This window comes from Schistocerca cancellata, chromosome 3 (genome assembly GCF_023864275.1).
Source record: "Schistocerca cancellata isolate TAMUIC-IGC-003103 chromosome 3, iqSchCanc2.1, whole genome shotgun sequence".
Taxonomy (NCBI): Eukaryota; Metazoa; Arthropoda; class Insecta; order Orthoptera; family Acrididae; genus Schistocerca; species Schistocerca cancellata.
In genome coordinates, this window is record NC_064628.1 from 128,286,823 (window position 1) to 128,311,041 (window position 24,219).

Genomic DNA, 24,219 nt, shown 5'->3' on the forward strand with positions numbered 1-24,219 from the left:
ATGCAGTCCTGATTGTGGCGCTCACCTGCACGGCGCCAAACACGCATACGACCATCATTGGCACCAAGGCAGAAGCGACTCTCATCACTGAAGACGACACATCTCCATTCGTCCCTCCATTCACGCCTGTCGCGACACCACTGGAGGCGGGCTGCACGATGTTGGGGCGTGAGCGGAAGACGGCCTAACGGTGTGCGGGACCGTAGCCCAGCTTCATGGAGACGGTTGCGAATGGTCCTCGCCGATACCCCAGGAGCAACAGTGTCCCTAATTTGCTGGGAAGTGGCGGTGCGGTCCCCTACGGCACTGCGTAGGATCCTACGGTCTTGGCGTGCATCCGTGCGTTGCTGCGGTCCGGTCCCTGGTCGACGGGCACGTGCACCTTCCGCCGACCACTGGCGACAACATCGATGTACTGTGGAGACCTCACGCCCCACGTGTTGAGCAATTCGGCGGTACGTCCACCCGGCCTCCCGCATGCCCACTATACGCCCTCGCTCAAAGTCCGTCAACTGCACATACGGTTCACGTCCACACTGTCGCGGCATGCTACCAGTGTTAAAGACTGCGATGGAGCTCCGTATGCCACGGCAAACTGGCTGACACTGACGGCGGCGGTGCACAAATGCTGCGCAGCTAGCGCCATTCGACGGCCAACACCGCGGTTCCTGGTGTGTCCGCTGTGCCGTGCGTGTGATCATTGCTTGTACAGCCCTCTCGTAGTGTCCGGAGCAAGTATGGTGGGTCTGACACACCGGTGTCAATGTGTTCTTTTTTCCATTTCCAGGAGTGTAGTTCAGGAAATTCTTTAAGCAATCTAGCGACACTGTTTTTTGGTGCAAAAGCTGATATGGAAAGTACATTCTCCAAACAAATAAAAGCATCTAAACCGAAAATGTTCTCACTGGCTCTTGATTTAAACACAGTAAAATTCACTGTCCAACTGCGAGATTTGTTACTGGCAGGTATAATGAATCATCCTCCTCTAAAAGTACCCTTCTTTTTATAGAAATAACCGATACTATGAATACTATCGATTCTTGCATAGGTTAAAATAATTCATACAATTTTGTGTACAATGTATTATATTTCAGGCTAAAATGTATTTAAAAAAGAAATTAAGGTGTCACAATCGATATGTTCTAACACTTAAAATTACTCTTCTTTTAAGAATAACTGAAATTACAAAATTTCTGGTATACCTAAACTTCATATTATTAATTGTGCAATCAAACACTGATTATTAAATTTGTTTCTGGATTTATTTATGAAATAATAATATAATTTAGTAAAGATTCTCCTCGTGTTGAGAAAGTTTGTAAACTCTTTAGCTTTGTAAACTCTTTGGAAATTGTGAGTACTGCAGAATGTAGATAGTAGTGGGCATGCCTTAGATGGAAGTAGACTTTTTATAAGTTTCTCACCAACAATGTAATTACTGGTTTTTTGAATGTGGAAATTATAAAGTCGGTGCGCTTTAGAAGAATGCGATAAAATAAAAAGATATCCATAGCACCAGGCAACACTTAATCAACACCAACGTCAATGTCAAATCAAAATTTTCCAGCAGCAAGAATGTACTCCTGTCTAGATACAACAAGATTTTGAGCCAGCAACAACAACAACACAACCAAGATAAATAAAAACTTCTTCTTTTTTAATCCTACTGCTCTCGAAGTTTTCGAAATTTGTGCAAAAAATGAGAATTTTAATGGTGATGTGTGGTAGGATCAGATTACAAAGACAAACTACATTGTCCAAGGACTAGAATTTCCTGTCCGTTGTAAGCAATGAGGTGCTTGCTAGATTTAAAAGGTGTGGTGAACCTGACTGTTCATACATGGCACGATTAAGCAAAGTTACTGATGCACCTGTGTCAGTTAAAGTTCACACGACGACCAGCAATTCGTAATGCACAAATAGTTTATTAGAACGTTGTTGCACAGCAATAGGGCGAGGCGGCGGCACAACGTCAGAACCTGTTGTAGGTTTAGAAAACACAGCATACACTGCATGTACACGAAGCTGTTTTCTCTGGGAGCGGCAAAATTGGCGTTTTTGTATAATTGCAAACTGCTTGGACATGGCCTCTTTTTCCACTTGTATAACACGTTGCATTACGTGGTGGGCAATGCTGTCCTTTATGGCGAGCAAAATATCTAGGGCAAGACTTCACTAAATTCACAGGAATGTTTACATGTCTACGTGACCGGCCACGCGGCTGTGTATGCGCTCTTTGTTGTGGCTGCTTGGGGCAATTGCGAACAAGGGGCGCCGGCCGACGTGGTCGTGCGGTTCTAGGCGCTACAGTCTGGAACCGCGAGACCGCTACGGTCGCAGGTTCAAATCCTGCCTCGGGCATGGATGTGTGTGATGTCCTTAGGTTAGTTAGGTTTAAGTAGTTCTAAGTTCTAGGGGACTGATGACCTGAATCATTTTGAACAAGGGGCGACTCGGCCCGGCAAATTGGGGCCTGGTCAAACTTATCGGCTGCTCTGGCTCCTGAATCATATTGCTTTAAGTTTGCAACACTTGGGGAAGTGATGGATTGGAGTACTTTAAGATCTGTTCCCTTATTCTACAATTTGGGACGTTGAATGTTATAGTATCCCATATCATTAAATCACTGTAAAAGTTGCCACAACTTACACTTCAGAGTCTTGCCCATTAGTTCTGTGTATCACTGATGGTACATCTGTTCCGGTTTTTTCTGCAAACGAAAGAATTGATCTCTGGTTGCAGCTACTTGGACTTACTGGTCACAGTACTGAGTTAATGCAGGTGTCAACTTGGTCATAGCCGATTTCATCAGGAGGTGCGGTTCGGAATAGTTTTTGTGTTAACCTGAGCACTGTGGACCCCACAATCAAAATAAAGTATTGTAGGTTTACAGTGCCTTGAACATGATGAACTCGACAATGCACTTGGAACTGAGTCAGGTATTCGAGTCATTCCTCTTCTGTGTCATTAAACTGCCGGAACGGCGGTATGCTGGTGGGTGGCACTTTTGGGCTGGTTGGTTGAGCCGTTGTGCGGCCGACACAGGTTGTGCAGCCAGTAGGGCAGCAATTTGTTGATGCTGAAACTGAAAAACTTGTGTTAGATCCATCACGTCAGGCGTTTCCGGCTGTGGTAGGGGGTAGGGAGTGGAGGGGGCTTTGCGTTATAGCAAAAAGCAAACAAAGCGTCTTAAAAGAGAAATTTGATTAGCTTTGCGGTACTCCTCCTGTAATACATGCAAGAACACAACAACTGAGCAAATAAAAATGAGCACTCCTGCAAGCTAAAATACAAGAGAAGCAAGAAAAATCTTTGGCGAAGTTGATTAAATTCGATCTGCGCTGAATTATCCTCGTCGACACTCTTGTATTCTCGTAGCATCTGTTCTGTTTTCGCCACCATTGTTGTATTATCGTAGCCAGTGTTGAGTCTTGTACCACTGGAATCAAGGAAGAGGATACCGGCCACAAAACAACATCCTTTCCATTGATTCCAGTGGTACAAGATTCAACAGTGGCAATTGTGAATACAACAGAACTTCGTAGAGAAACATATGCTAGTATAGGTTTTATACAATGGAAGCCAGTTCCAGTAAATTTATGTGTGTATGATCACCTTAGCAAAAATCGACGTTTCATTCGTACGGTACCGAACTGTTGCAACCAAAGCGATTATGTGTCATTTGTCATGGTAACTGTGTTTACTTTTGGCGTGTTGTTCTCTCATTTGCCACATCAGAAGACTAGGTGAGAAATGAATTCACATTATTGATCAGAATGTTCAGTTTTTATTGGTCGTCAATTAGATGCTACTGTCCCGAGTAACACTGCTTCCTCGCATCTAAATGGCACCTGGGATGTTTAGCATTTCATTTTCCCTGTAATAGAGTGGGGACATCTTCACGAACACATTGCATTCGACAACTGCAGTCATTCAGGATGGCAAGAGACTGTAAATATCCTTGTAATTCAGGCTGGCAGCCCGTTATGCTATATTGATGGCTTCTGATATTCGATATGACAGTAAGTAATGGCCTAAATTTTATAGGCTTGTAAATCTGCATTGATGTCCCATCTTTCCTCATTCAATATTTTAAATACAAATGTCTGACAGACGGAAACTGCTGAATGCGGTAAACCGTGCTCACACAACACCACCTAGAGACAAAATCAAACAGCGGTACCGCGACAACATACCCAAGCGGCAATCTTAATATCAGTCAATATCGAGAGAATTGTGTGGCCCGTAAAATTAGCGATTTTTAATTGATATTTGAATGATGTTAGTTAACAGAGAAAACGCTTATAGTTATTTATGTGGAAACGAGGCTAAAATAATTAAGAACGCGTAACTGCAATTAATTTCGTCCGCCGCTCGTGGTCTCGCGGTAGCGTTCTCGCTTCCCGAGCACGGGGTCACGGGTTCGATTCCCGGCGGGGTCAGGGATTTTCACCTGCCTCGAGATGACTGGGGTGTTTGTGTTGTCCTCATCATTTCATCATCATCCAGGAAAGTGGCGAAATTGGACTGAGCAAAGATTGGGTAATTGTACGGGCGCTGATAACCACGCAGTTGAGCGCCCCCACAAACCAAACATCATCCTCATCATCAATTAATTTCGTGCATAACATATACAACATGACTTGCACGTTTGCTAGAAAAGCCGTCGACCTCTTTGAAAAATTCGCTATTTTCGTGGGTATGATATGTTAGGAACATCTGGGGGCATTCTTAAAGCTGCAGTAGTGGTTTAGTAAAAAAACACACACATTTCCAAATAACATTTTTATACCATACACTGAAACTTGGACTTCACAGTCGTTTGTACTCAGACAATTTCAAGAAGAAATTGAGTTCCTAGAATGTTGTTTAATGACACTCATTTTGAATAGATATCCACTTCCAAATGCTTATTAATCACAATATATGCTAAGTAGTGAGACTGCACAGATAGATCGATAAACATAAAAGCAATGCACTCTTCTTTCATAATTTTCACTCGATTCTTCTCCATAAACTTTATCTTTCAGTTCTTGGTGGCTGTTACATGCAATCCTTCTAAAATACTCACTATGGCTGGCTACACTAATCTTGAAGCATTCCTGCAATGCTGCTGCTTCCAATGAACTTTCTCTTCTGCTTCTTTTCTTGGATGGTCGTGCAGCTGAAAATAGGTAGGCTGGACAAATTAGAAAAATACTTGGCATTTGAATCAAGCCGCAGTTTTGAAAATACAACAGTTAGGGTTTTTCCATTTGTGGTAACACTTCCCAGATAATGTCGCAGGCTTTAAAATTCCTGTGACACCCTTCAAAAATGAGCAGTGAGATACATTAAATGTAATATATTCAAGCCAAGTGATCCGGCAAACAATAATACACCATAATCTAAAAACTGCATCACTAAATTACATCCAAAACAAAAGTTACCACTGAATAATTAGTACATGGGAAATCCTGCCTTGGAATTGAATGGTGCCATTTCTGCCTCATTACATCGTGTTTGGGAAATTTGAACACAAGAACATTATTTCCTGCTGTGTGATATACACTGAGGCGCCAAAGAAACTGGTATAAGTATGCGTAACCAAATACAGAGATACGTAAAAAGACAGAATACGGCGCCGCAGTCGGCAGCGCCTATGGAAGACAAGTGTCTGACGCAGTTTTTGGATCGGTTACTGCTGCTATAATGGCAGGTTATCACGATTTAAATGAGTTTGAACATGGCGTTATCACCGGCGCACGAGCGATGGAACACAGCATCTCCAAAGTAGCCATGAAGTGAGGATTTTCCCATACGACCATTTCATGAGTGTACCTTGAATATCAGGAATCCGGTAAAGCATCAAATCTCTCACATCTCTGCGGCTGGAAAAAGTCCTGCAAGAAAGACGACTGAAGAGAATCGTTCAACGTGACAGAATTGCAACCCTTCTGCAAATTGATGCATATTTCAATGTTGGGCCATCAACAAGCTTGTGAATCATTCAATGAAACATCATTGATATGGGCATTCAGAGCTGAAGGCCCACACATGTACCCTTGATGACTGCACGACACAAAGCTTTACGCCTCACCTGGGCCCATCAACACAGACATTGGGCTCTTGATAACAGGAAACATGTAGCCTCGTCGGACGAGTCTTGTTTCAAATTCTGTCGAACAGATGGACGTGTACAGGTATGGAGACAACCTCATGAATCAATGAACCCTGCATGTCAGCAGTGGACTGTTCATGCTGGTGAAGTCTCTGTAATGGTGAGGGGCATGTGCAGTTGGAGTGATGTGGGACCCCTGATACATCTAGATACGAATCTGACAGGTGAAACATACGTAAGCATCCTGTCTGATGACTTGCATTGCTGAAGTCAACAATTATTTGTTCTATAGTGCAGTAAAAATATTTTATGAAGTTGGGAATTTTCTGTAATATTGCCAAGTTGTTTGATTGTGTAGCTCATAAAAGTCTCCAGATAATAAAGTGGTTGTTCATTATTTTGCTGCAGGATTTTTTATTGTTGTTGAGAAATTTACTAGGTGGTTATAAGTAAACTGATGGTGTTCTGACTTTATACATCGCAGGATGCTGAAACATAGTAGGTATGTGGAGTATGCTAAAAACGTAGTTCCACTTTCTGCCACCAGGTGAAAACATAGTGCTGAAAGCAGTCAGAATGTGAAATGTTACCTGTTTTGATGTCAGTGTGCTGTTTGTCAGTTGGAATTGCAGTCCTCTTCCTGTTCATCTCCTCCTCTTTTCCTTCTCTGTCCATCTCCTCCTCTTCCCTAGCTGTTTACTTTTCCACCTCCCCTCTGCCTGTCTATTCCTCCTCCCCCCTTCTCTCTCAATGTTATCACATTCACCCCAGTAGGAGGCAGGTAGTTCTTCCCACTACAGTATGTTTTCCAGATTGTAACTAATATCTGTACCAATTTGGTTTATGTCTTTCCAGGGGTTTAGGGTGAGCTTTCTACCTGTAGCTCTGCCCATGTATGCACATTGCAGATATATTTAAAATAAATCACACATATATCACTAGTATATCTAGCAAATTTTGCCCTGCAATTTCATTTTCATGTAGCTCAATGTTTGACATTGTACCTCATGAATTATGTGCTGAACATGATAAAATTTTGCAGGTCCATGTGTGGTTACTATCTGCAAAATGTGCTGTGAATAGAGTTAGTAGTAAAGAAGTAATAAATTAAAACATCTTGTATTATGTAGCAGTTTTTCATGCATCTGTGTTTATGATGAACTGAACTACTTGTCAAACAATGATACCATTTTTCTGGTTCATTCAGCGCTATATGTGAATACTGCCTGCAAAACGTGCCATGAATACAGCATATAGTAGTACAGAATATAGTAGTAGACAGGAAGTACATTGAAACATAGTGCTTCCTGCAGAAGTTTCACTGCATGAGCAGCTAGAATGTAGTAAGTGACAAACTTTTTTCCTTTCATATTTTTGTGAGGGTTGTCAACAAGAAAAATCATCAACAAGAAAAAGTGCCATAGAAGTTTGAAATTATGTTTAAAGTTTGTTGGAACTCACTAAGTGGACTATTCCATGAATAGTGGATGACTAAAGTAGGGGCATTCATGTTCCATGGACTACTCTTCTTTCACCCCCACCCACACCTCTTTGATAGATAGGTCATTTTTACCCCAAAGTAATGCATTCCAGGCAGTTGTGAGAAGGAAAGTTGCTACTCACCATATAGCAGAAATACTGGGTCGCAGATAGGCAAAACAAAAAGACTCTCACAAATAATGCTTTTGGCCACTAAGGCATTTGTCAACACTAGACACTAGACACACACACACACACACACACACACACACACACACACACACACACACACACACACACTTTTGGTGATTTCAGTTGCCTGAGACTGCAGTCGTGAGTGAGAGTTGCATTTGCGAGAGAGAGAGAGAGAGAGAGAGAGAGAGAGAGAGAGAGAGAGAGAGTGTGTGTGTGTGTGTGTGTGTGTGTGTGTGTGTGTGTGTGTGTGTCTAGTGTTGATGAAGGCCTTACTTAAGGACCGAAAGCTTTAATTGCGAGAGTCTTTTTGTTGTGCCTATATGTGACTCTGCATTTCCGCTATATGGTGAGTAGCAACTTTTCTTCTCATAATTGTCAAATTCCATCCTGGATTTCCCAGTGTTTGAACTCCAGACAGTAAGTGATATATGTATCAAATTTAGTTGAATTGGGTCTAGTCGTAGGAGGATACTGCATCTGCGGCTGAGTTAGCTCTTCTTCTAGCAATAATCTACACCATATGATCAAAAGTATCCAGACACCCACAAAAACATACGTTTTTCATATTAGGTGCATTGTGCTGCCACCTACTGCCAGGTTCTCCATATCAGCGACCTCAGTAGTCATTAGACATCATGGGAGAGCAGAATGGGGCACTCCGCAGAACTCATGGACTTCGAACGTGGTCAGGTAATTGGATGTCACTTGTGTCACAGGTCTGTACATGAGATTTCCACACTCCTAAACATCCCTAGGTCCATTTTTTCTAATGTGATACTGAAGTGGGAATGTGAAGGGACATGTCATTTGCCAGCGAGTGTAGTGCCAACAGTAAAATTTGGAGGTGGTGGTGTTATAGTGTGGTCACGTTTTTCATGGAGAGGGCTTGCACCCCCTATTGTTTCGCATGGCACTTGCACAGCACAAGCCTAAATTGATGTTTTAAGCACTTTTTTGCTTCCCACTGTTATAGAGCAATTTGGGGATGGTGATTGCATCTTTCAACATGATTCGTAATGCGTGGCCTGTGGTGGGTTGGTTACATGACAATAACATCCCTGTAACGGATGGTACTGCATAGAGTTCTGATCACAATCCTATAGGACACCTTTGGCATGTTTTGGAACTCCGACTTCATGCCAAGCCTCACCAACTGACATCAATACCTCTCCTCAGTGCAGCACTCCTTTAAGAATGGGCTGCCATTCCTCAAAAAACTTTCCAGCACCTGATTGAATGTATGCCTGTGAGAGTGGAAGCTGTCATCAAGGCTGAGAGTGGGCCAACACCATACTGAATTCCAGCATTATCGATGGAGTGTGCCACAAACTTGTAAGTCATTTTCAGCCAAGTGTCCAGATACTTTTGATCACATAGTGTATCATAGATCCCTCAAACAGAGAACTGTGCCCAGTTCTTGGAAAAAAGCAGAGGTCACACCCATCTACAAGAAAGGGTAGTAGAAGTGGTCCACAAAACTACTGTCCAATATCCTTGACACTGATTTGCTGTAGAATCTTAGAACAAATTCTGATCTCAAACATAGTATTGAAAAAATTACTTGTAAAGGCACATGTTCTAGCAGCACAGGTAGTGTATCCCGTATCAAATCATGGCGGTGAATCGAGGAAGTACAGTACATACTGACAAAACTAAAATGAGCTCTAACATGGAAATTAAGCGTTTCCGGACACATGTCCACATAACATCTTTTCTTTATTTGTGTGTGAGGAATGTTTCCTGAAAGTTTGGCCATACCTTTTTGTAACACCCTGTATAGTAGTGTAGGTATATACATTTATATACCATGTTTTTGTTGTAGTCTTTAGCCCAAAGACTGGTTTGATGCAGTTCTCCATGCTACTCTATCCTGTGCAATCCTCTTCATCTCCAAGTAACTACTGCAACCAACATTCTTCTGAAACTACTCTTGCTGTACTCATTTCTCGGTCTCCCTCTATGATTCCCCACCTCCCCCTCTTTCCCCCTCCCCATCCACACTTCCCTCCAATACTGTTTATTGCCTATGTTTCACTTCCAGACATGGCTATACTCTATACAAATAGTTTCAGACAAGATTTCCTAACTCTTAAATTTACAGGGTGACAGTTATTGAACTATAAGAAATAAAATCATCATGACTTCTGAACAGTCTGTGTTAGGATGTTCAAACTGCATGGTTGGCTGCAGGGCATGATGGGAATTAGTATGCACATGGTTTGGTTTAATTTAGCAATGAAGCCCTCTTTCATTTGGATAGGTTCGTCAATGAGCAAAACTATCACATTTGGGGGACTGAGAATCCACATTTCATGATTGGGAAGTCTCTTCACCCTCAACGGGTGACTGTGTGGTGTGCAATTTCCAGTCACAGAATAATTGGTGCAATATTCCTTGATGGATGGTGACTACTGAATGGTACGTGAAGGTTTGAGAGATGATTTCATCCCCATTATCCAAAGTAACCATGATTTTGACAAGATGTGAATCATGCAAGATGGAGTTTGACCCCATCAAAGCAGGAGAATGTTTGATATCCTGGGGGAGCACTTCATGGACCCAGACATCACTGGCATGAGCCTTGATTGGCACAATATTCTCCGGATCTGAAAACATGCGTCTCCTTTTTGTGGAGCAGTGTTAAAGACAAGGTGTACAGAAACAACCCTAAAATCATTGCTGAGATGAAAACAGCCATTCAGGAGGTCACTGATAGCATCAATGTTCCAAAACTTCAGTGGTTCATGCAGAATTTCACTACTCGTCTGTGCCACATCATTGCCAATGATGGCAAGCATATTGAACATGTCATAAATTAAATCTGAGTCTCTATAGTGATGTTTACATTCTGGATAAAGTGTGTGCCTGTCATAATTTGTAACTAATTTATGTCTTTTCATATAATTCAATAACTGACACCCTGTATATTCTGTGTTAACAGATTTCTTTTATTCAGAAACATTTTTCTTGCATTGCCAGACTACATTTTATATTTTCTCTATTTCAGCCATCATCATTTATGTTGCTGCCCAAATAGCAGACTTCATCTTCTATTCTAACGGCTACCCTGTCCTTGATGTTACCCCATAGAAAATATCCAACGATGTGATGTCAGGGGAATGTGGAGACCAATTCATAGGTGCACTTCATCCAATCCAGAAAACTGGAAATGTTGTATTTAGAGTTTTTTGAACATCCATGTGACCAGTGAGGTGGAGCACCATCTTGCTGAAACCAAACGTTTGGTTGCAAGTCTTCAACCTGGAGAAAGACAATGATCTCTAGCATCTGTAGGTATATCATTCCTGTGACAGTTGTTTCAGCAAAGAAGAATGGTCCAATTATCTTGTCACACCTGAGGCCGTACCAAACATTCACTTTTGGGCTATCTTGTAGTTTTTCCTTGACACTGTGTGGATTCTGCAACCCCCAAATTCGAGTGTTATGCTTGTTCACAGTCTAGAGACATGGAATGTGGCCTCATCAGAAAACATTACACTTGACAGGAATACATAATTCTGGTTGATTCGGTTAAGCATTTCACATGCAAATTTGTATCATCACTGCTTGTTATCAGGCTTTTATGGTCTGCTGTATCTGCACCTCATATGAATACAGATGCAACAGCTTTCTGAGGATTTTATGAACAGTTGCATGAGGCATCTGAAGTTCTTATGAAGCTTGACAAACTGATTTTCATGAAGTTCGCAAGAATGTTTGCCGGATATTCTCAGCTTATTCTTCAGAGACCCACCAACTTCGTCCATGTCCCTTTGTAATGCTGCCAGTTTTCAGAAACCAACTGTGTCATGCTTTTGTGCCCTTGGCATCTGGTGCTGCTTTCCTGTAAACACCATGAAACTGCCTTTGCACCATCACAAGGGATTTAAATTCTGCATACCAAAGCACTGTTTGTGCCTTCTCCTGAACTGACACCATTTCCACTTCTGCACCAGATGTTGAAAAATTTAGGTAGCAACTTTAAGTTCTTCTGCACCCAAAGGACAAGTCAGACCTGAAATGAAGAAAGATTTACTATTTTTAAATGACCTCACAAAATAGGGAATTTTGGTGTAGACACCCTGTGTAAACATTCTGAAACCTTCCAGTGTCTCCAGGTCTCTTAGAGTATACAGCCTTCTTTCATGATTCTTAAACAAAGTGTTAGCAATGCTATGCCCTGTGCAAAATTCTACCAGGTGGCTTCCACTTTCCCCCAGTCCATATTCACCACTACTTTTCCTTCATTTCCCTTAGCTACTATTGAATTCCAGTCCACTATCACTATTAAATGTTCATCTCCCTTAACATCTGAATAATTTCTTTTATCTCATCATACATTTCTCCAGTCATTTCATCATCTGCAGAACTAGTTGTCATATAAACTGGTACTACTGTGGTAGCTGTGGGCCCCATGCCTCTCTTGGCTACAATAAGGTGTTCACTCCAGTAACTTACCCACATTCCTACTTTCTTGTTCATTATTAAACCTACTTCTGTCTTACCCCTATTTTATTTTGGATTTATAATCCTGTACTCATCTTACTAGAAGTAAGGTGCACCTCCACCCAACTTCACTAATTCCCACTATATTTAACTTTAATGTATCCATTTTCCTTTTTAAATTTTCTAACCTCCCTGATGTCCGCCCCCGGTAGCTGAGTGGTCAGCGCGACAGACTGTCAATCCTAAGGGCCTGGGTTCGATTCCCGGCTGGGTCGGAGATTTTCTCCGCTCAGGGACTGGGTGTTGTGTTGTCCTAATCATCATCATTTCATCCTCATTGACGTGCAGGTCGCCAAAGTGGCGTCAAATCGAAAGACTTGCACCAGACGAGCGGTCTACCCAACGGGAGGCCCTCGTCACACGACATTCAATACCTCCCTGATCTGTAGTTTGTTTTTTATATTTTAAAAATATATATAATGAAGCGAAATTTGTGCACTCAGGCTTCATAGCGCAGCTCCCCACATGCTAGCAATAAAAAAATGTCTCTCACAAAAATTTGCGTCCAGCGAGTACATCCAGCAGAAAAAGGACATTAAAGAATGGCAATCTGGCAACACTATAACCACATGCATGGTAGCTACCTCTGTCAATACATATTAGTTGTGCTGTACAAAAAAATGGCTCTGAGCACTATGGGACTTAACATCTATGGTCATCAGTCCCCTAGAACTTAGAACTACTTAAACCTAACTAACCTAAGGACGTCACACAACACCCAGTCATCACGAGGCAGAGAAAGTCCCTGACCCCGCCAGGAATCGAACCCGGGTGTGGGAAGCGAGAACACTACCGCACGATCACGAGCTGCGGACAGTTGTGCTGTACAGTTGGTGCAGTGGATAGAGTTTTGTGATAGCACGCAGGAGGTCGATCGTTCGATCCTGGGCTGAGGTGTATGTTTTTTATTTGGTAAATGTAGTCCAGGTGGTAGGGTATCTGGCATCTTAATTGTCAACAGTGATTGCAGCTGGTCTTCTAGAAAACATTTGCACTTACATACTACAATCGGAGAAATGGAGGATTGGTCAGCTTTGAAAGATGCCCTTTCCACATTGTGGGAGTGAATTTATTCACACCACTTCATTTACCAGATGCAAAATCTGTTTTCTCTGTGCACTCCTCCAATGGTCCCATGGATTAGAACTATTATTCTTGCCTTGTTCAGGTCCATTACATTTCGTTAGGGCCTTACGTTAACAGTAGGACTAGCAATGTACTTTGTGAATCATGTCCAAACTCGGTTATTATTTGTATGTGTTATCACCATGATCCCACTAATTACGCCTTTTGACATTGAATCTGGTAACTGCATGCTGTTTAGTATGTATCTTGATGCATTGTTATTATTATTATTATTATTATTATTATTATTATTATTATTAATCAATGGGATTGTGGAAACATCATGTCTATTACCGTTAGGAAAACATGTAATTCAAAACCGAACATTTCACAATTAGCAGTGTTGGGATGAATCAAGCAGAGCAATATGTGTCAGAACGGTAATGCGCTTTAGGTGGAACAGTGTGCAGGACTGACAGCATGTTTCTACTGTATGCACTGTCCATCAGACAGGGACTAGTTGCAAGTGGAGTAACATGCCTGTGACAGTCTCCAGTGTACATGTATCAAATTTTCTCATTGTAAACCTCCAAACTAGTGTGGCAGATATATGGCATACGCAAACTATGAATATGTGGACATGCTTCTGGTCCTTGGTGTATCTGATAACCAGGCTGGTGTTGCCACGCAAGAATATGCTGCTAAATATTCTCGTCGACGTCATCCGGATAAAAATGTATTTCGTTGTCTGGAGCTGCACCTTTGGGAGTCAGGTTCTCTCCTTCCAGCATCATGTGACAGTGGTCGTCCACAGACTTGCCCTACTCCTGCTACTGAGGAAGCTATTCTGGAGGTCATATGCCAAGAACCTCAGCGAAGTACACGTAGCGTAGCAGGGCAGCTGCGTATCAGGCAAGGCATGGTCATTAACGTGCTGCATGAGCATGGGCTACACCATATCATTATGCTTTCATGCAACACCTGCATCCTGCAGATTTCCATCAGTGGATGCAATTCTGTGATTGGTTCCAAAAACAACAGGAAGCCAACGATGACTTCACGAACACTGTAATATGGTCAGATGAAGCAACATTCACTCGTGAGGGTGTCTTCAAAATTCAGAATGCCCACTATTGGTGTGAGGTTAACCTGCACGTCACCTGCAACTGTGGATATCAAGTTTGCTTTGGTATCAACATCTGGGCCAGAATATTGGACGACAGGTGTTTGGGCCCCTACATGTTGCCTGACCGGTTGACTGCACGAAAGTATCATGTGTTCCTCTCAAACTATCTGCCTGATGTGCTGGAAGATGTTCCACTACATGTTCGGCAGAGGATATGGTTCCAACATGATGGTGCACCTTCACACTCTGGATTTAATGTGCAACAGTGGTTGGACAAAATATTTCCAGGGAAATGGCTTGGACGTGGAGGTCAAGTTGTATGACCACCGGCTTCACCGGAAGTAAATCCCGGGATTTCTTCCTGTGGGGACACCTGAAGGAACACTTGTACTCTACTCCGCAGACAAATGTGAAGGAATTGGTAGCAAGTGTTCATGCTACTCTTGTTATTTTGGATACAGCTTTGCTGTGAAGGGTCCAGTGCTGTATGATACAGCGGGTTGCACAATGTTTGAGTTTACAGGGAGGTCGCTTTGAGCATCGGTTGTTCTGATTACAACGTATTCTGCTGTGAAGGTCATGCGGTCATTAAAAGGGACATTTTTACTGTCACTGGTTGCTAATGTGTGACATCTTAGTGCTCATATCACATGTAGTCTAAATGTCAAGTACTGTGCTATCATCTTTAGCATCTCAAAATTGATATTGTTTTTGTAGTTTATTCTGTCCTCTGACAGGTCATTTTTTTCAACTGTCTATTTCTCATTTGTCTAACCACATATTTGTTATGTTCAGTAGTAGTATTAGTAGTAGTAGTAGTAGCTTTATTCATCCACAGATCCCTTTTTACAAGAATGTAAGGCATGTCAAAGTATTTACAAGTTTAGACCAATTTAAAATAAGCTAATTCATACACACATACATTTACAGACCTCTAGTTAGAGACAGTCATTAATTTACTCCTGGTATACAATACTTTTTCCCCAAATAACTTATTAAATAATGTAATGCCACACTATTCAGTCATATCTCACTATCATTCGCTGCACACACTATACACACATTGTTTCATAACACTTCACTCACTACACACACACACACACACACACACACACACACACACACACACACACTGGTGATCTCTGGGCCATTTTCTGTACCACAACTTCCCATTTGCTATCCTGAAAAACTGAGTCAGCATCTCTTTATAATGAGTGAGATGTTGAGCTCAGAAACAGGAAGAGGTATTAGTATTGTACAATGCATATCTTGGGGGTAATTTTTTCTAGAAAAGGAAAAAACAAGGGGGAAAAACAGTGTGAAGGTGTTGTGTGGAATTTTGGATGTTTTATAATCATTATTATTATTTATTTGTATAACATTTTTTTACCAAACCCTACTGTTTTATCTAAGTAATCCTTCCATGTATAAAATGTATTGCATAACAGGTATTTTTAGTTGCCTTTTTAAATAAGTGTATTTTTACAATTTCTTTAATTGCCTTTGGTAATTTACTGTACAGTTCTATTCCTTGGTAGAAAATGCTGTTTTATGTTTATTTTTTCTTGGCAAATATAAGTTGAGTCTAGCTCTTGTTCCGTGGTCATGGACAGAACTGTTTATGCAGTAATTACCAATGTTATTTTTGATGTTTACAATTGACTGGTAAATGTCTTCACACAGAGCAGTTAAAACCCCAGTTTTTTGAACAGATCTTTATAATGAGCTCAAATACCGTTTTTGATTATGATTCTTATGGTTATTTTCTGGAGTTTGAAAACTGTGTTCATGTTTTGTGCATTTGTTCCCCCAAAAAGAATGCCATAGCTAAAAACTGAGTGCACATATGCATAGTATGTAGCTAAAATATACTGAATGTTACACACTGATGATAGAATTCTAAGGGCATAACATGCTGATGACATTCTGTTTGCAAATACCTTTGTGTGTTCACACCACTTCAACTGAGAATCAATATTCATTCCTAGAAATTTTGCATTTGTTACGCAGCCTCTATAGGTGCCATCTACATCTAATTTAAGATTGTCATGTTCCCTCTTCAAACTGAAATTCATTACATTAGTTTTCTTTATGTTCAATGTCACTTTGTTGCTTATTGACCAATCGTAAACTTCGTTGAGAGCTTCATTTGCTTTCTCTGCAATGAACTGCAGTCTGCCACCTACCTGATTTATGACAAACTATGTGATCATTCCATTATCCCAACAAACTGTTACACCCTCATATTTGCATGGACTGAATCAGTCTGCTGTTGCTTGATATTGTAGTCATAGGGTACTATGTTCTTTCATTTTGTAAAATCCTCAACAAGAATTTTGGTGCATACTGTGTACATACATAAACTGTACCTCAACTGTGAAATACTTAGGGGGAGAAGTTGGTTGGGGGGCACCTTTGGTCTCTTCCCAGAGTTCCTGGAACTGGCACGGACATTACCAGTCTACAAAAAAGGTGACCTATCTGACGTGTCCAGTTTTAGACCAATTTCAATAACCCCAGTTTTGGCTAAAAGTTATGGAGTCTGTGATAACCAGATACAAAGTTACTTTGAAGACAATAAACTCTTCCAGGACACAGTATGGCTTTCACAAAGGAAAGTCAGTCGTTACAAAAGCACAGGACTTAATTATAAAGAAAAGACATGGGTTTCAGGACAGAGAAAGTGTAATACATACACTCTGTGATCTCAGCAAGGCATTTGGCTGCATCTCACACAAGATACTCCTTGGTAAGCTAAAATGTTATGGTATTGGAGGTGGTGTTCCGGCAGCTCTTCAATTGTATCTTCAAAATCAAAAGGAAGTAGTGTCAGCCTCTGGAGCAATCTTCCATAAACAAACACTGGAACATGATGTACCACAGGGATCTATCATAAGACCTTTTATGTTCCTCTTTTATGTCAATGATGTAGGTTTTAACAACCCCATGTTAAAGTTTGGTGATGACATCATCCTTTATCCAAAGGGAAAACTGCTATACAAGCAACAGATGTATTCTCTGAAAACATCACAGGTGGTCATAAAAAAATAAAATTAAAATTAACAAATAAAACGACCTGTCATGTGGTATGCAGCCTCAGTAACATTAGATGCCAGGATAATATGGTGGCTGTCAGACTACTAGGTTTCATGATTGACGTGCGCGCTCCAAGCTCCCATGTGTAATACACCTTTTGAGGAGATTAGAAGGTGTATTAATTGACCAATACCTTATAACAGTGTAGTATGCACTATTTCATAGCTACATTAATTTCAGCCTGCTCTTATGGGGGGACACTTCAGGTTGCAAGTATGTGTTAATGCTAAAACAAAACAGACACTTTCAGAATCATCACTCCTAGAAAAAGGTTGGAGCACTACAAGCCCATATTCACTTGGTTAGGAGTAATTAGTTTTCAACCAATATGTATTTGTATGCCTCATTAATGTCAAAGACAAGCAGGAGGCTTTCAGTATGAGGCAGGAAATACAGAAGGGACAAGAGGAACATTGAAGTATCAGCAGTCAACAGTCTGGAATGTTCTACACACAGCCTTGAGAAGTATGTTGTTATTCAAAAGGAAAATTACAAAGGACTTGAAATTGTACCCTTTCTACTCTATTGGAGAATTTTTCAACAGTGACTGGACAACACAACGTTGTTTTCATTTGTTACATTTGTCCTTATTGTATACAGTTTTTTATATATTATATGAAAACTGTAAACAGCCCACGTGTGTATGTAATTTTGACACACTCCATTCAGTTGCGACTGATAAATGAAGCAGATGTAGTATACTGTGTACATTAAGTGACAATGAGAGCAGACTGGAAGCACACATGCTTCAAAAATACACTTCTTTAGAGAGACCTTCTCTAATTTTTTTTTTTTTTATGTACACAAGAAAAAGTTTAATTGTAAATATGATGAGGCTGCACTTTAGCAGTTTTCCTAAAAATCACATTTTGTTGGACGCACACAACATCCTTTATTTGTTACAACACTCCTCTATTACATCTCTGACATCATAGTAGGCCAATTCCTTAGCTTTGTAAAATTAATTCTTCACCAGTTAGATGATGATCAGTTTGCCCGGGAAGGTAAAGGCAATTCTGATATTGTGTTTGATAATGGAAACAAGGCTAATGAAAAATCAAGACACGTTCATAAGATTTGTCAACCTGGAAAAAGTGTTCGACAATGTAAAATGAAGAAAGATACTTAAATTTTGAGAAAACTAGGGGTAAGCTACAGGGATAAACAGGCAATATACAATATGTACAAGAGCCAAGAGAAAATAATAAGAATGGATGACCAAGAATGAGGTGCTCAGATTAAAAAGGTTGTAAGGCAGGGATGTACTCTTTCACCCCTACTGTTCAAAATGTACATCGAAGAAGCAATGATGGAAAGAAAAGAAAGGTTCAGGAGTGGGATTAAAATTCAAGGTGAAAGGATATCAGTGAGTTGATTTGATTTGATTTATTTCGTGTTCCATAGGTCCAACTGTGTTGGGCACACGACGACGTGGAACGAGTCAGTTTTTTACAAATACAATCTGATAATCTTATAGCATATACAGAAATTTGAGTACATAATTATATAAACATTTATACAGTAAATTCTTTGGGCAGCAATACAGAAAAAGAAAATACATATTTTCTTAGAATCATTAAAACACTACAGAAAGCAGATATGGAGCACACACAGTTACAGAGCTCAGGTTAAATAAAATTCATAGTGGCATTATGTCAACTTGTATTATATAGTATTAAAATATTAAAATTTATTTAGTGAAAATTCATCTAGACTGTAAAAAGCTTTTTCTAGCAAAAATATTTTTAGAGCTTTCTTAAACTCACTATTGTTATGAATCTTTGTCTTTATTTCGGGAGGAAGAGCATTTGAAGAGTTTTGCTCCAGTGTAGTGGACACCCTTTTGTGCCAAGCTCAAATTTCTGAGTTCACTGTGTATGTCATTCTTCCTCCGTGTGTTATGCTCATGATAATTACTGTTTGGTTGAAATATATCTATATTTTTACAAACAAAACACACGAGAGAAAAAATATATTGGCATGTAGTTGTGTATATTTTAAGATTTCGAAAACTATTTCTACAAGAGTCTCTTGGGCGCAATCCACATATAATTCTTAAAGCTCGCTTCTGTGCAATGAACACTTTCCTTGCTAATGGCTGGTTGCCCCAAAAAATAATTCCGTACTCAATGAGACAATGAAAATAGCCATAATGTGCCACTTTTGCAGTGTTAGGTTCAACACATGTAGTGACAACCCGTAAAGCATAGGTAGCAGAGCTAAGCCTCTTACAGAGATCAATAATATGTGAAGACCAGTTCATTTTCTTGTCAATGTGCACTCCAAGAAATTTTGTTGTTTCCATTCTAACTATTGGTTGATTACCACATGTCACACTTATCTCTCTCTCTTTTTCTGTTTTTGTACAGAACTGAATAAAGCTGGTCTTACTGGAATTTAATGAGAGACCATTCACCTTGAACCAATTAACCATATCTGAGAGTATGTGATTAATGAGTTCCTCAAGAGTGTTGTCTGTTCTACTGCTCATAAAAATTGTGGTATCATCAGCAAATAATGTAAATTTACACGGCAGGCTTGTACATGATGGTAGATCATTTATAAAAATCAGGAATAATAGTGGCCCAAGAATTGAGCCCTGGGGCACTCCACATGTAATGGAACTCCATTCAGAATCTGAGGAAGTGTCACATACTCCACCCGAGCTGTTCAACACAACTTTTTGTTTTCTGTCTTGGAGGTACGACTGTAGCCAATTGCCTGCAACACCACTTATTCCTACTAATTTTGCTTTTTGCAAGAGAATCTGGTGATCAACGCAGTCAAACGCTTTGGATAAATCACAGAAGACACCAAGTGCTAGCATTTTTTCATTAAGAGTTTCTAGGACTTCATTTGCAAGTGCGTAGACTGCATCTTCTGTTGAACGGCCCTTTTGAAAGCCAAACTGGCTCTTACTGAGAACTTCGTTCTTCATGAGATGATCAGTAATTCTTACATGTATTAGCTTTTCTAGAATTTTGGAGAAAGCTGTCAGCAAAGAGATAGGTCGATAGTTAGTTAGTTCAGCTTTATCACCCTTTTTGTACAGGGGCTTCACAATGGCATACTTAAGTCTACTGGAAACAACACCTTTCTGAAGGGAGGCATTGAAAATATGACAGAGAATGTCCCTTATCCACACACAAGAATATTTCAATAAATTACTAGATATATTATCAACCCCTGCAGAATTCGTACTTTTTAGAGACATGATGATTTTTTGAATTTCTTCTACAGTGACAGGATTAAAGTGCATTTCTGAAATTGTGTTTGAATATACGGCTTGACAAAGAGTTACAGCTTCATCAACATCGGGCTTGCAACCAATCTGTTGAGTTACTGATAGGAAGTGTTTATTAAAAATCTCAGCCACCGTTTTGGGGTTATCTACTAGGATACCTTCATATCTGATATTATTTATATCTTCTTTACTTGTTGTATCTCTTCCTGTTTCTTTTTTTACAATGCTCCAAATTGCTTTTATTTTATTATTAGAATTATCTATTTTCTTCTCATAATAAAGGGCTTTTGATTTCTGTATTAGTTTCTTCAAAATTTTATAGTATATTCTATAGTGTTCCCATTTTTCTACATCTTTACAGAATCTTATTGCAGCATAAGTTTCCCTTTTGGTTTTACATGATTGTTTTATACCTTTTGTAATCCAAGGCTTGCTTACAGAATTGGAAGCCCTGTTTCTGACCCATTTCTCGGGAAATATTTCTTCAAAAAGAGCACAGAATTCATTTATAAAACAGTTAAATTTAATATCAACATCATCATGGCTATATACTAAAGACCAATCCATTTGCTGCAACCTGTGGTTGAAAGTTCCTTTCGCCTCTTCATTAATTACTCTTATGAATTTCCATCGAGGAAATTCTTTTTTGAACAGATTAACGTCATAAATAGTGAGAATTTGTCCATCATGATCTGAAAGCCCACTTATAACCTGCCTGACAATATAATTCTGATGTCTATTTACATCTAAAAAAATGTTGTCTATCATAGTTTGGCACTCGGATGTAATTCTTGTTGGGAAGTTTATTACTGATGTCAGATGGTGTAAGGTCATCACAATCTCAAAGTCTATTTTATTCTTATTTTCTGTCAAAAAGTTTATATTGAAATCACCTAATACTACAATATCCTTCGCTTTTGAAAGTAACCTTGACAGTAGGAGTTCCATTGAATGCAGAAAAGTTTTTATGTCACCTGAAGGAGCCCTGTAGACAGCCAACACTATTATTGGGTAGAATTTAGTTGTTATTTCTGTGGCACATGCCTCAAATTGTTGTTCCACACAATATTTCTTAATATCCATAGCTTTGTATGCTACACTATCCTTAACATAAATTGCTACTCCACCTTTATCTTTACTTTCCCTACAGTAGTATGTTACTAAAGTATAACTTACTATAGATGGCAAGGCACATTTATCAGTAACATGGTGCTCAGTTAGGCACAAAATCTGGGCATTATTTATACTGTCCTTTTCACTAATGTTAATAAGGAGTTGATCTGTTTTGTTTAAGAGGCCTCTTATGTTTTGATGAAAGAAAGAGATGCCTTCCTCTTGCTTTTTCATTCTATTAGTGCTGTTACCTGACTGAGAATCCATTGGAGTCTGCCTTGAGACAGGAGAGAGGAGACACATGACACTACCTACTGTTGTCCCAGTGATACAATTCACTGATGACATTGCTATCCTGAGTGAATGTGAAGAAGAATTACATGATCTGCTGAGTGGAATGAGCAATCTAATGAGTACAGAGTATGGACTGAGAGAAAATCGAAGAAAGACGAAAGTAATGAGAAGTAGCAGAAATGAGAACAGTGAGAAACTTAATATCAGGATTAATTGTCATGACAGATGGGGTAAGGAGGACATCAAATGCAGACTAGCACTGCAAAAATGGGCAGAAGTCTATTAGTATCAAACATAGGCCTTAATCTGAGAAAGAAATTTCTAAGAAAGTACGTTTGGAGGACAGCGTTGCATGGTAGTGAAATATGGACTATGGAAAAACCAGAACAGAAGAGAATCGAAGCATCTGAGACGTGATGCTACTTACGAATGTTGAAAATTAGGTGGACTGTTAAGGTAAGGAATGAGGAGGTTCTACAGAGAATTGGAGAGGAAAGGAATATGTGGAAAACACTGACAAAGGATAGGATTATAAGACATCTGTTAAGACATCTATGGTACTAGAGAGAGCTGTAGAAGGCAAAAACTGTTGAGGAAGACAGAGATTGGAATACATCCAGCACATAATTGAGGACGTAGGCTACATGTGCTACTCTGAGATGAAGATGTTGGCACATTGGCACAGGAGAGGAATTCGTGGCGGGGGAAAAAAGAAAGAAAACCAACGTTATTCTATACAATTGTTTTATGAATGTTAACTTATTTTTATAAACTATTGAGGGTTGTTACCGCTAACGCACTGGCTTGAAACAACTCTGGTACGTTTGCTTCGAAACCACATGGTTGCAATATGAACCATTTCATGTACGTCAGAAAAATTCAGTAAATTAAACGATTTCGACTCTTTATGTCATTCACCGCGAAATGCGCCTCATTCATCGTTTGCAATTAAAGTATGTCATTAAAATGAATGTAATGGCAGCCGAAGGTAACTGCCTGTTTATAATTACTTTAGGAGGCGTTCACTCTTTCTTTAATCATTTTTACTCCAATCACGTACAACAGTATTCAATGAGCAATAGGCAGTCGGCAACTCCAGTCACCGTGTGACGTAACTACGCCACCCATAAAAAGAAACAGTTATCACGATATTTACTCGTAAAATGTATGAATTGGGCTTTAGGCTGATGTCCTAGTGGAAACAAATTTCACATAAATGTTACTGTTAGTAAGAACTGCCACAGCCAATGCTGCACGTAACGAGTACTCCTATTTTCAGATTCCGTGTGTGAACTTGAACCTGCTTGTGTTTATTATGCGTCAGTAACATGGCGAACGCAGGCAGCTGATAAAGTGACAGTGAAGAGGCCCAGAAGCGTTCGCTTTCTGTTGATGGAATAATGTGTCACTACGTCACGGGGGCGTAACTGAAGCGGGTTTTCTGTGCCACCGTGTTTCACGTAAGTATATTTAAGTGTAAATAGCGCGTTGCCCAAGATTTGTACGTTATTTGCTAACACAGTGCTAATTGTTACTAATCACCTACTGTTAATTTTCACTATGATGATTTGTACACGTATTGTTAACCAGTTTAATGTACAATTATGGAGACATTGTTTGATGTTCCATTAATTGATATGTGGTCTTTGTCTATGTAGTTTTACAGACCATCCCAATGGCTACTGAACCGAAAGAAGTAGCCATAGAAAATGCTACAACGAAGTCTGATACAAAGATTTGCGGTGTTTGTGGTGACAAAGCCTTAGGATACAATTTTGGTGCAGTTACCTGTGAATCGTGCAAAGCATTTTTCAGGAGAAACGCTCCGAAAAATAAGGTAAATTAGCGAGTCATTCCTTTATTGCTATGTAGTACAACTACTGTAACACAGTATGAAGCCTATGTCAGTATCCGTGTATAATAAATGACTGTAAGTACAGAAAAAATAGTTAATGCTTCTTAGGTCTGTGTTGCAAAGCGTAATGTGATTATCATGTAAAC

General features: G+C 39.9%; 1 protein-coding gene across 1 annotated transcript in view; it reads left to right on the forward strand.

The window, feature by feature from the left end:
- Positions 1-23,295: 23,295 nt before the first annotated feature.
- The window catches only part of LOC126174744 (nuclear hormone receptor HR96), a 47,191-nt gene continuing 46,267 nt past the window's right edge, over positions 23,296-24,219 (forward strand). The window contains exons 1-3 of the mRNA XM_049921064.1: positions 23,296-23,383; positions 23,498-23,678; positions 23,877-24,055. Coding sequence (XP_049777021.1) covers positions 23,894-24,055 — 162 coding nt within the window. The 5' untranslated portion in view covers positions 23,296-23,383; positions 23,498-23,678; positions 23,877-23,893. The remainder of the gene's footprint in view (positions 23,384-23,497; positions 23,679-23,876; positions 24,056-24,219) is intronic.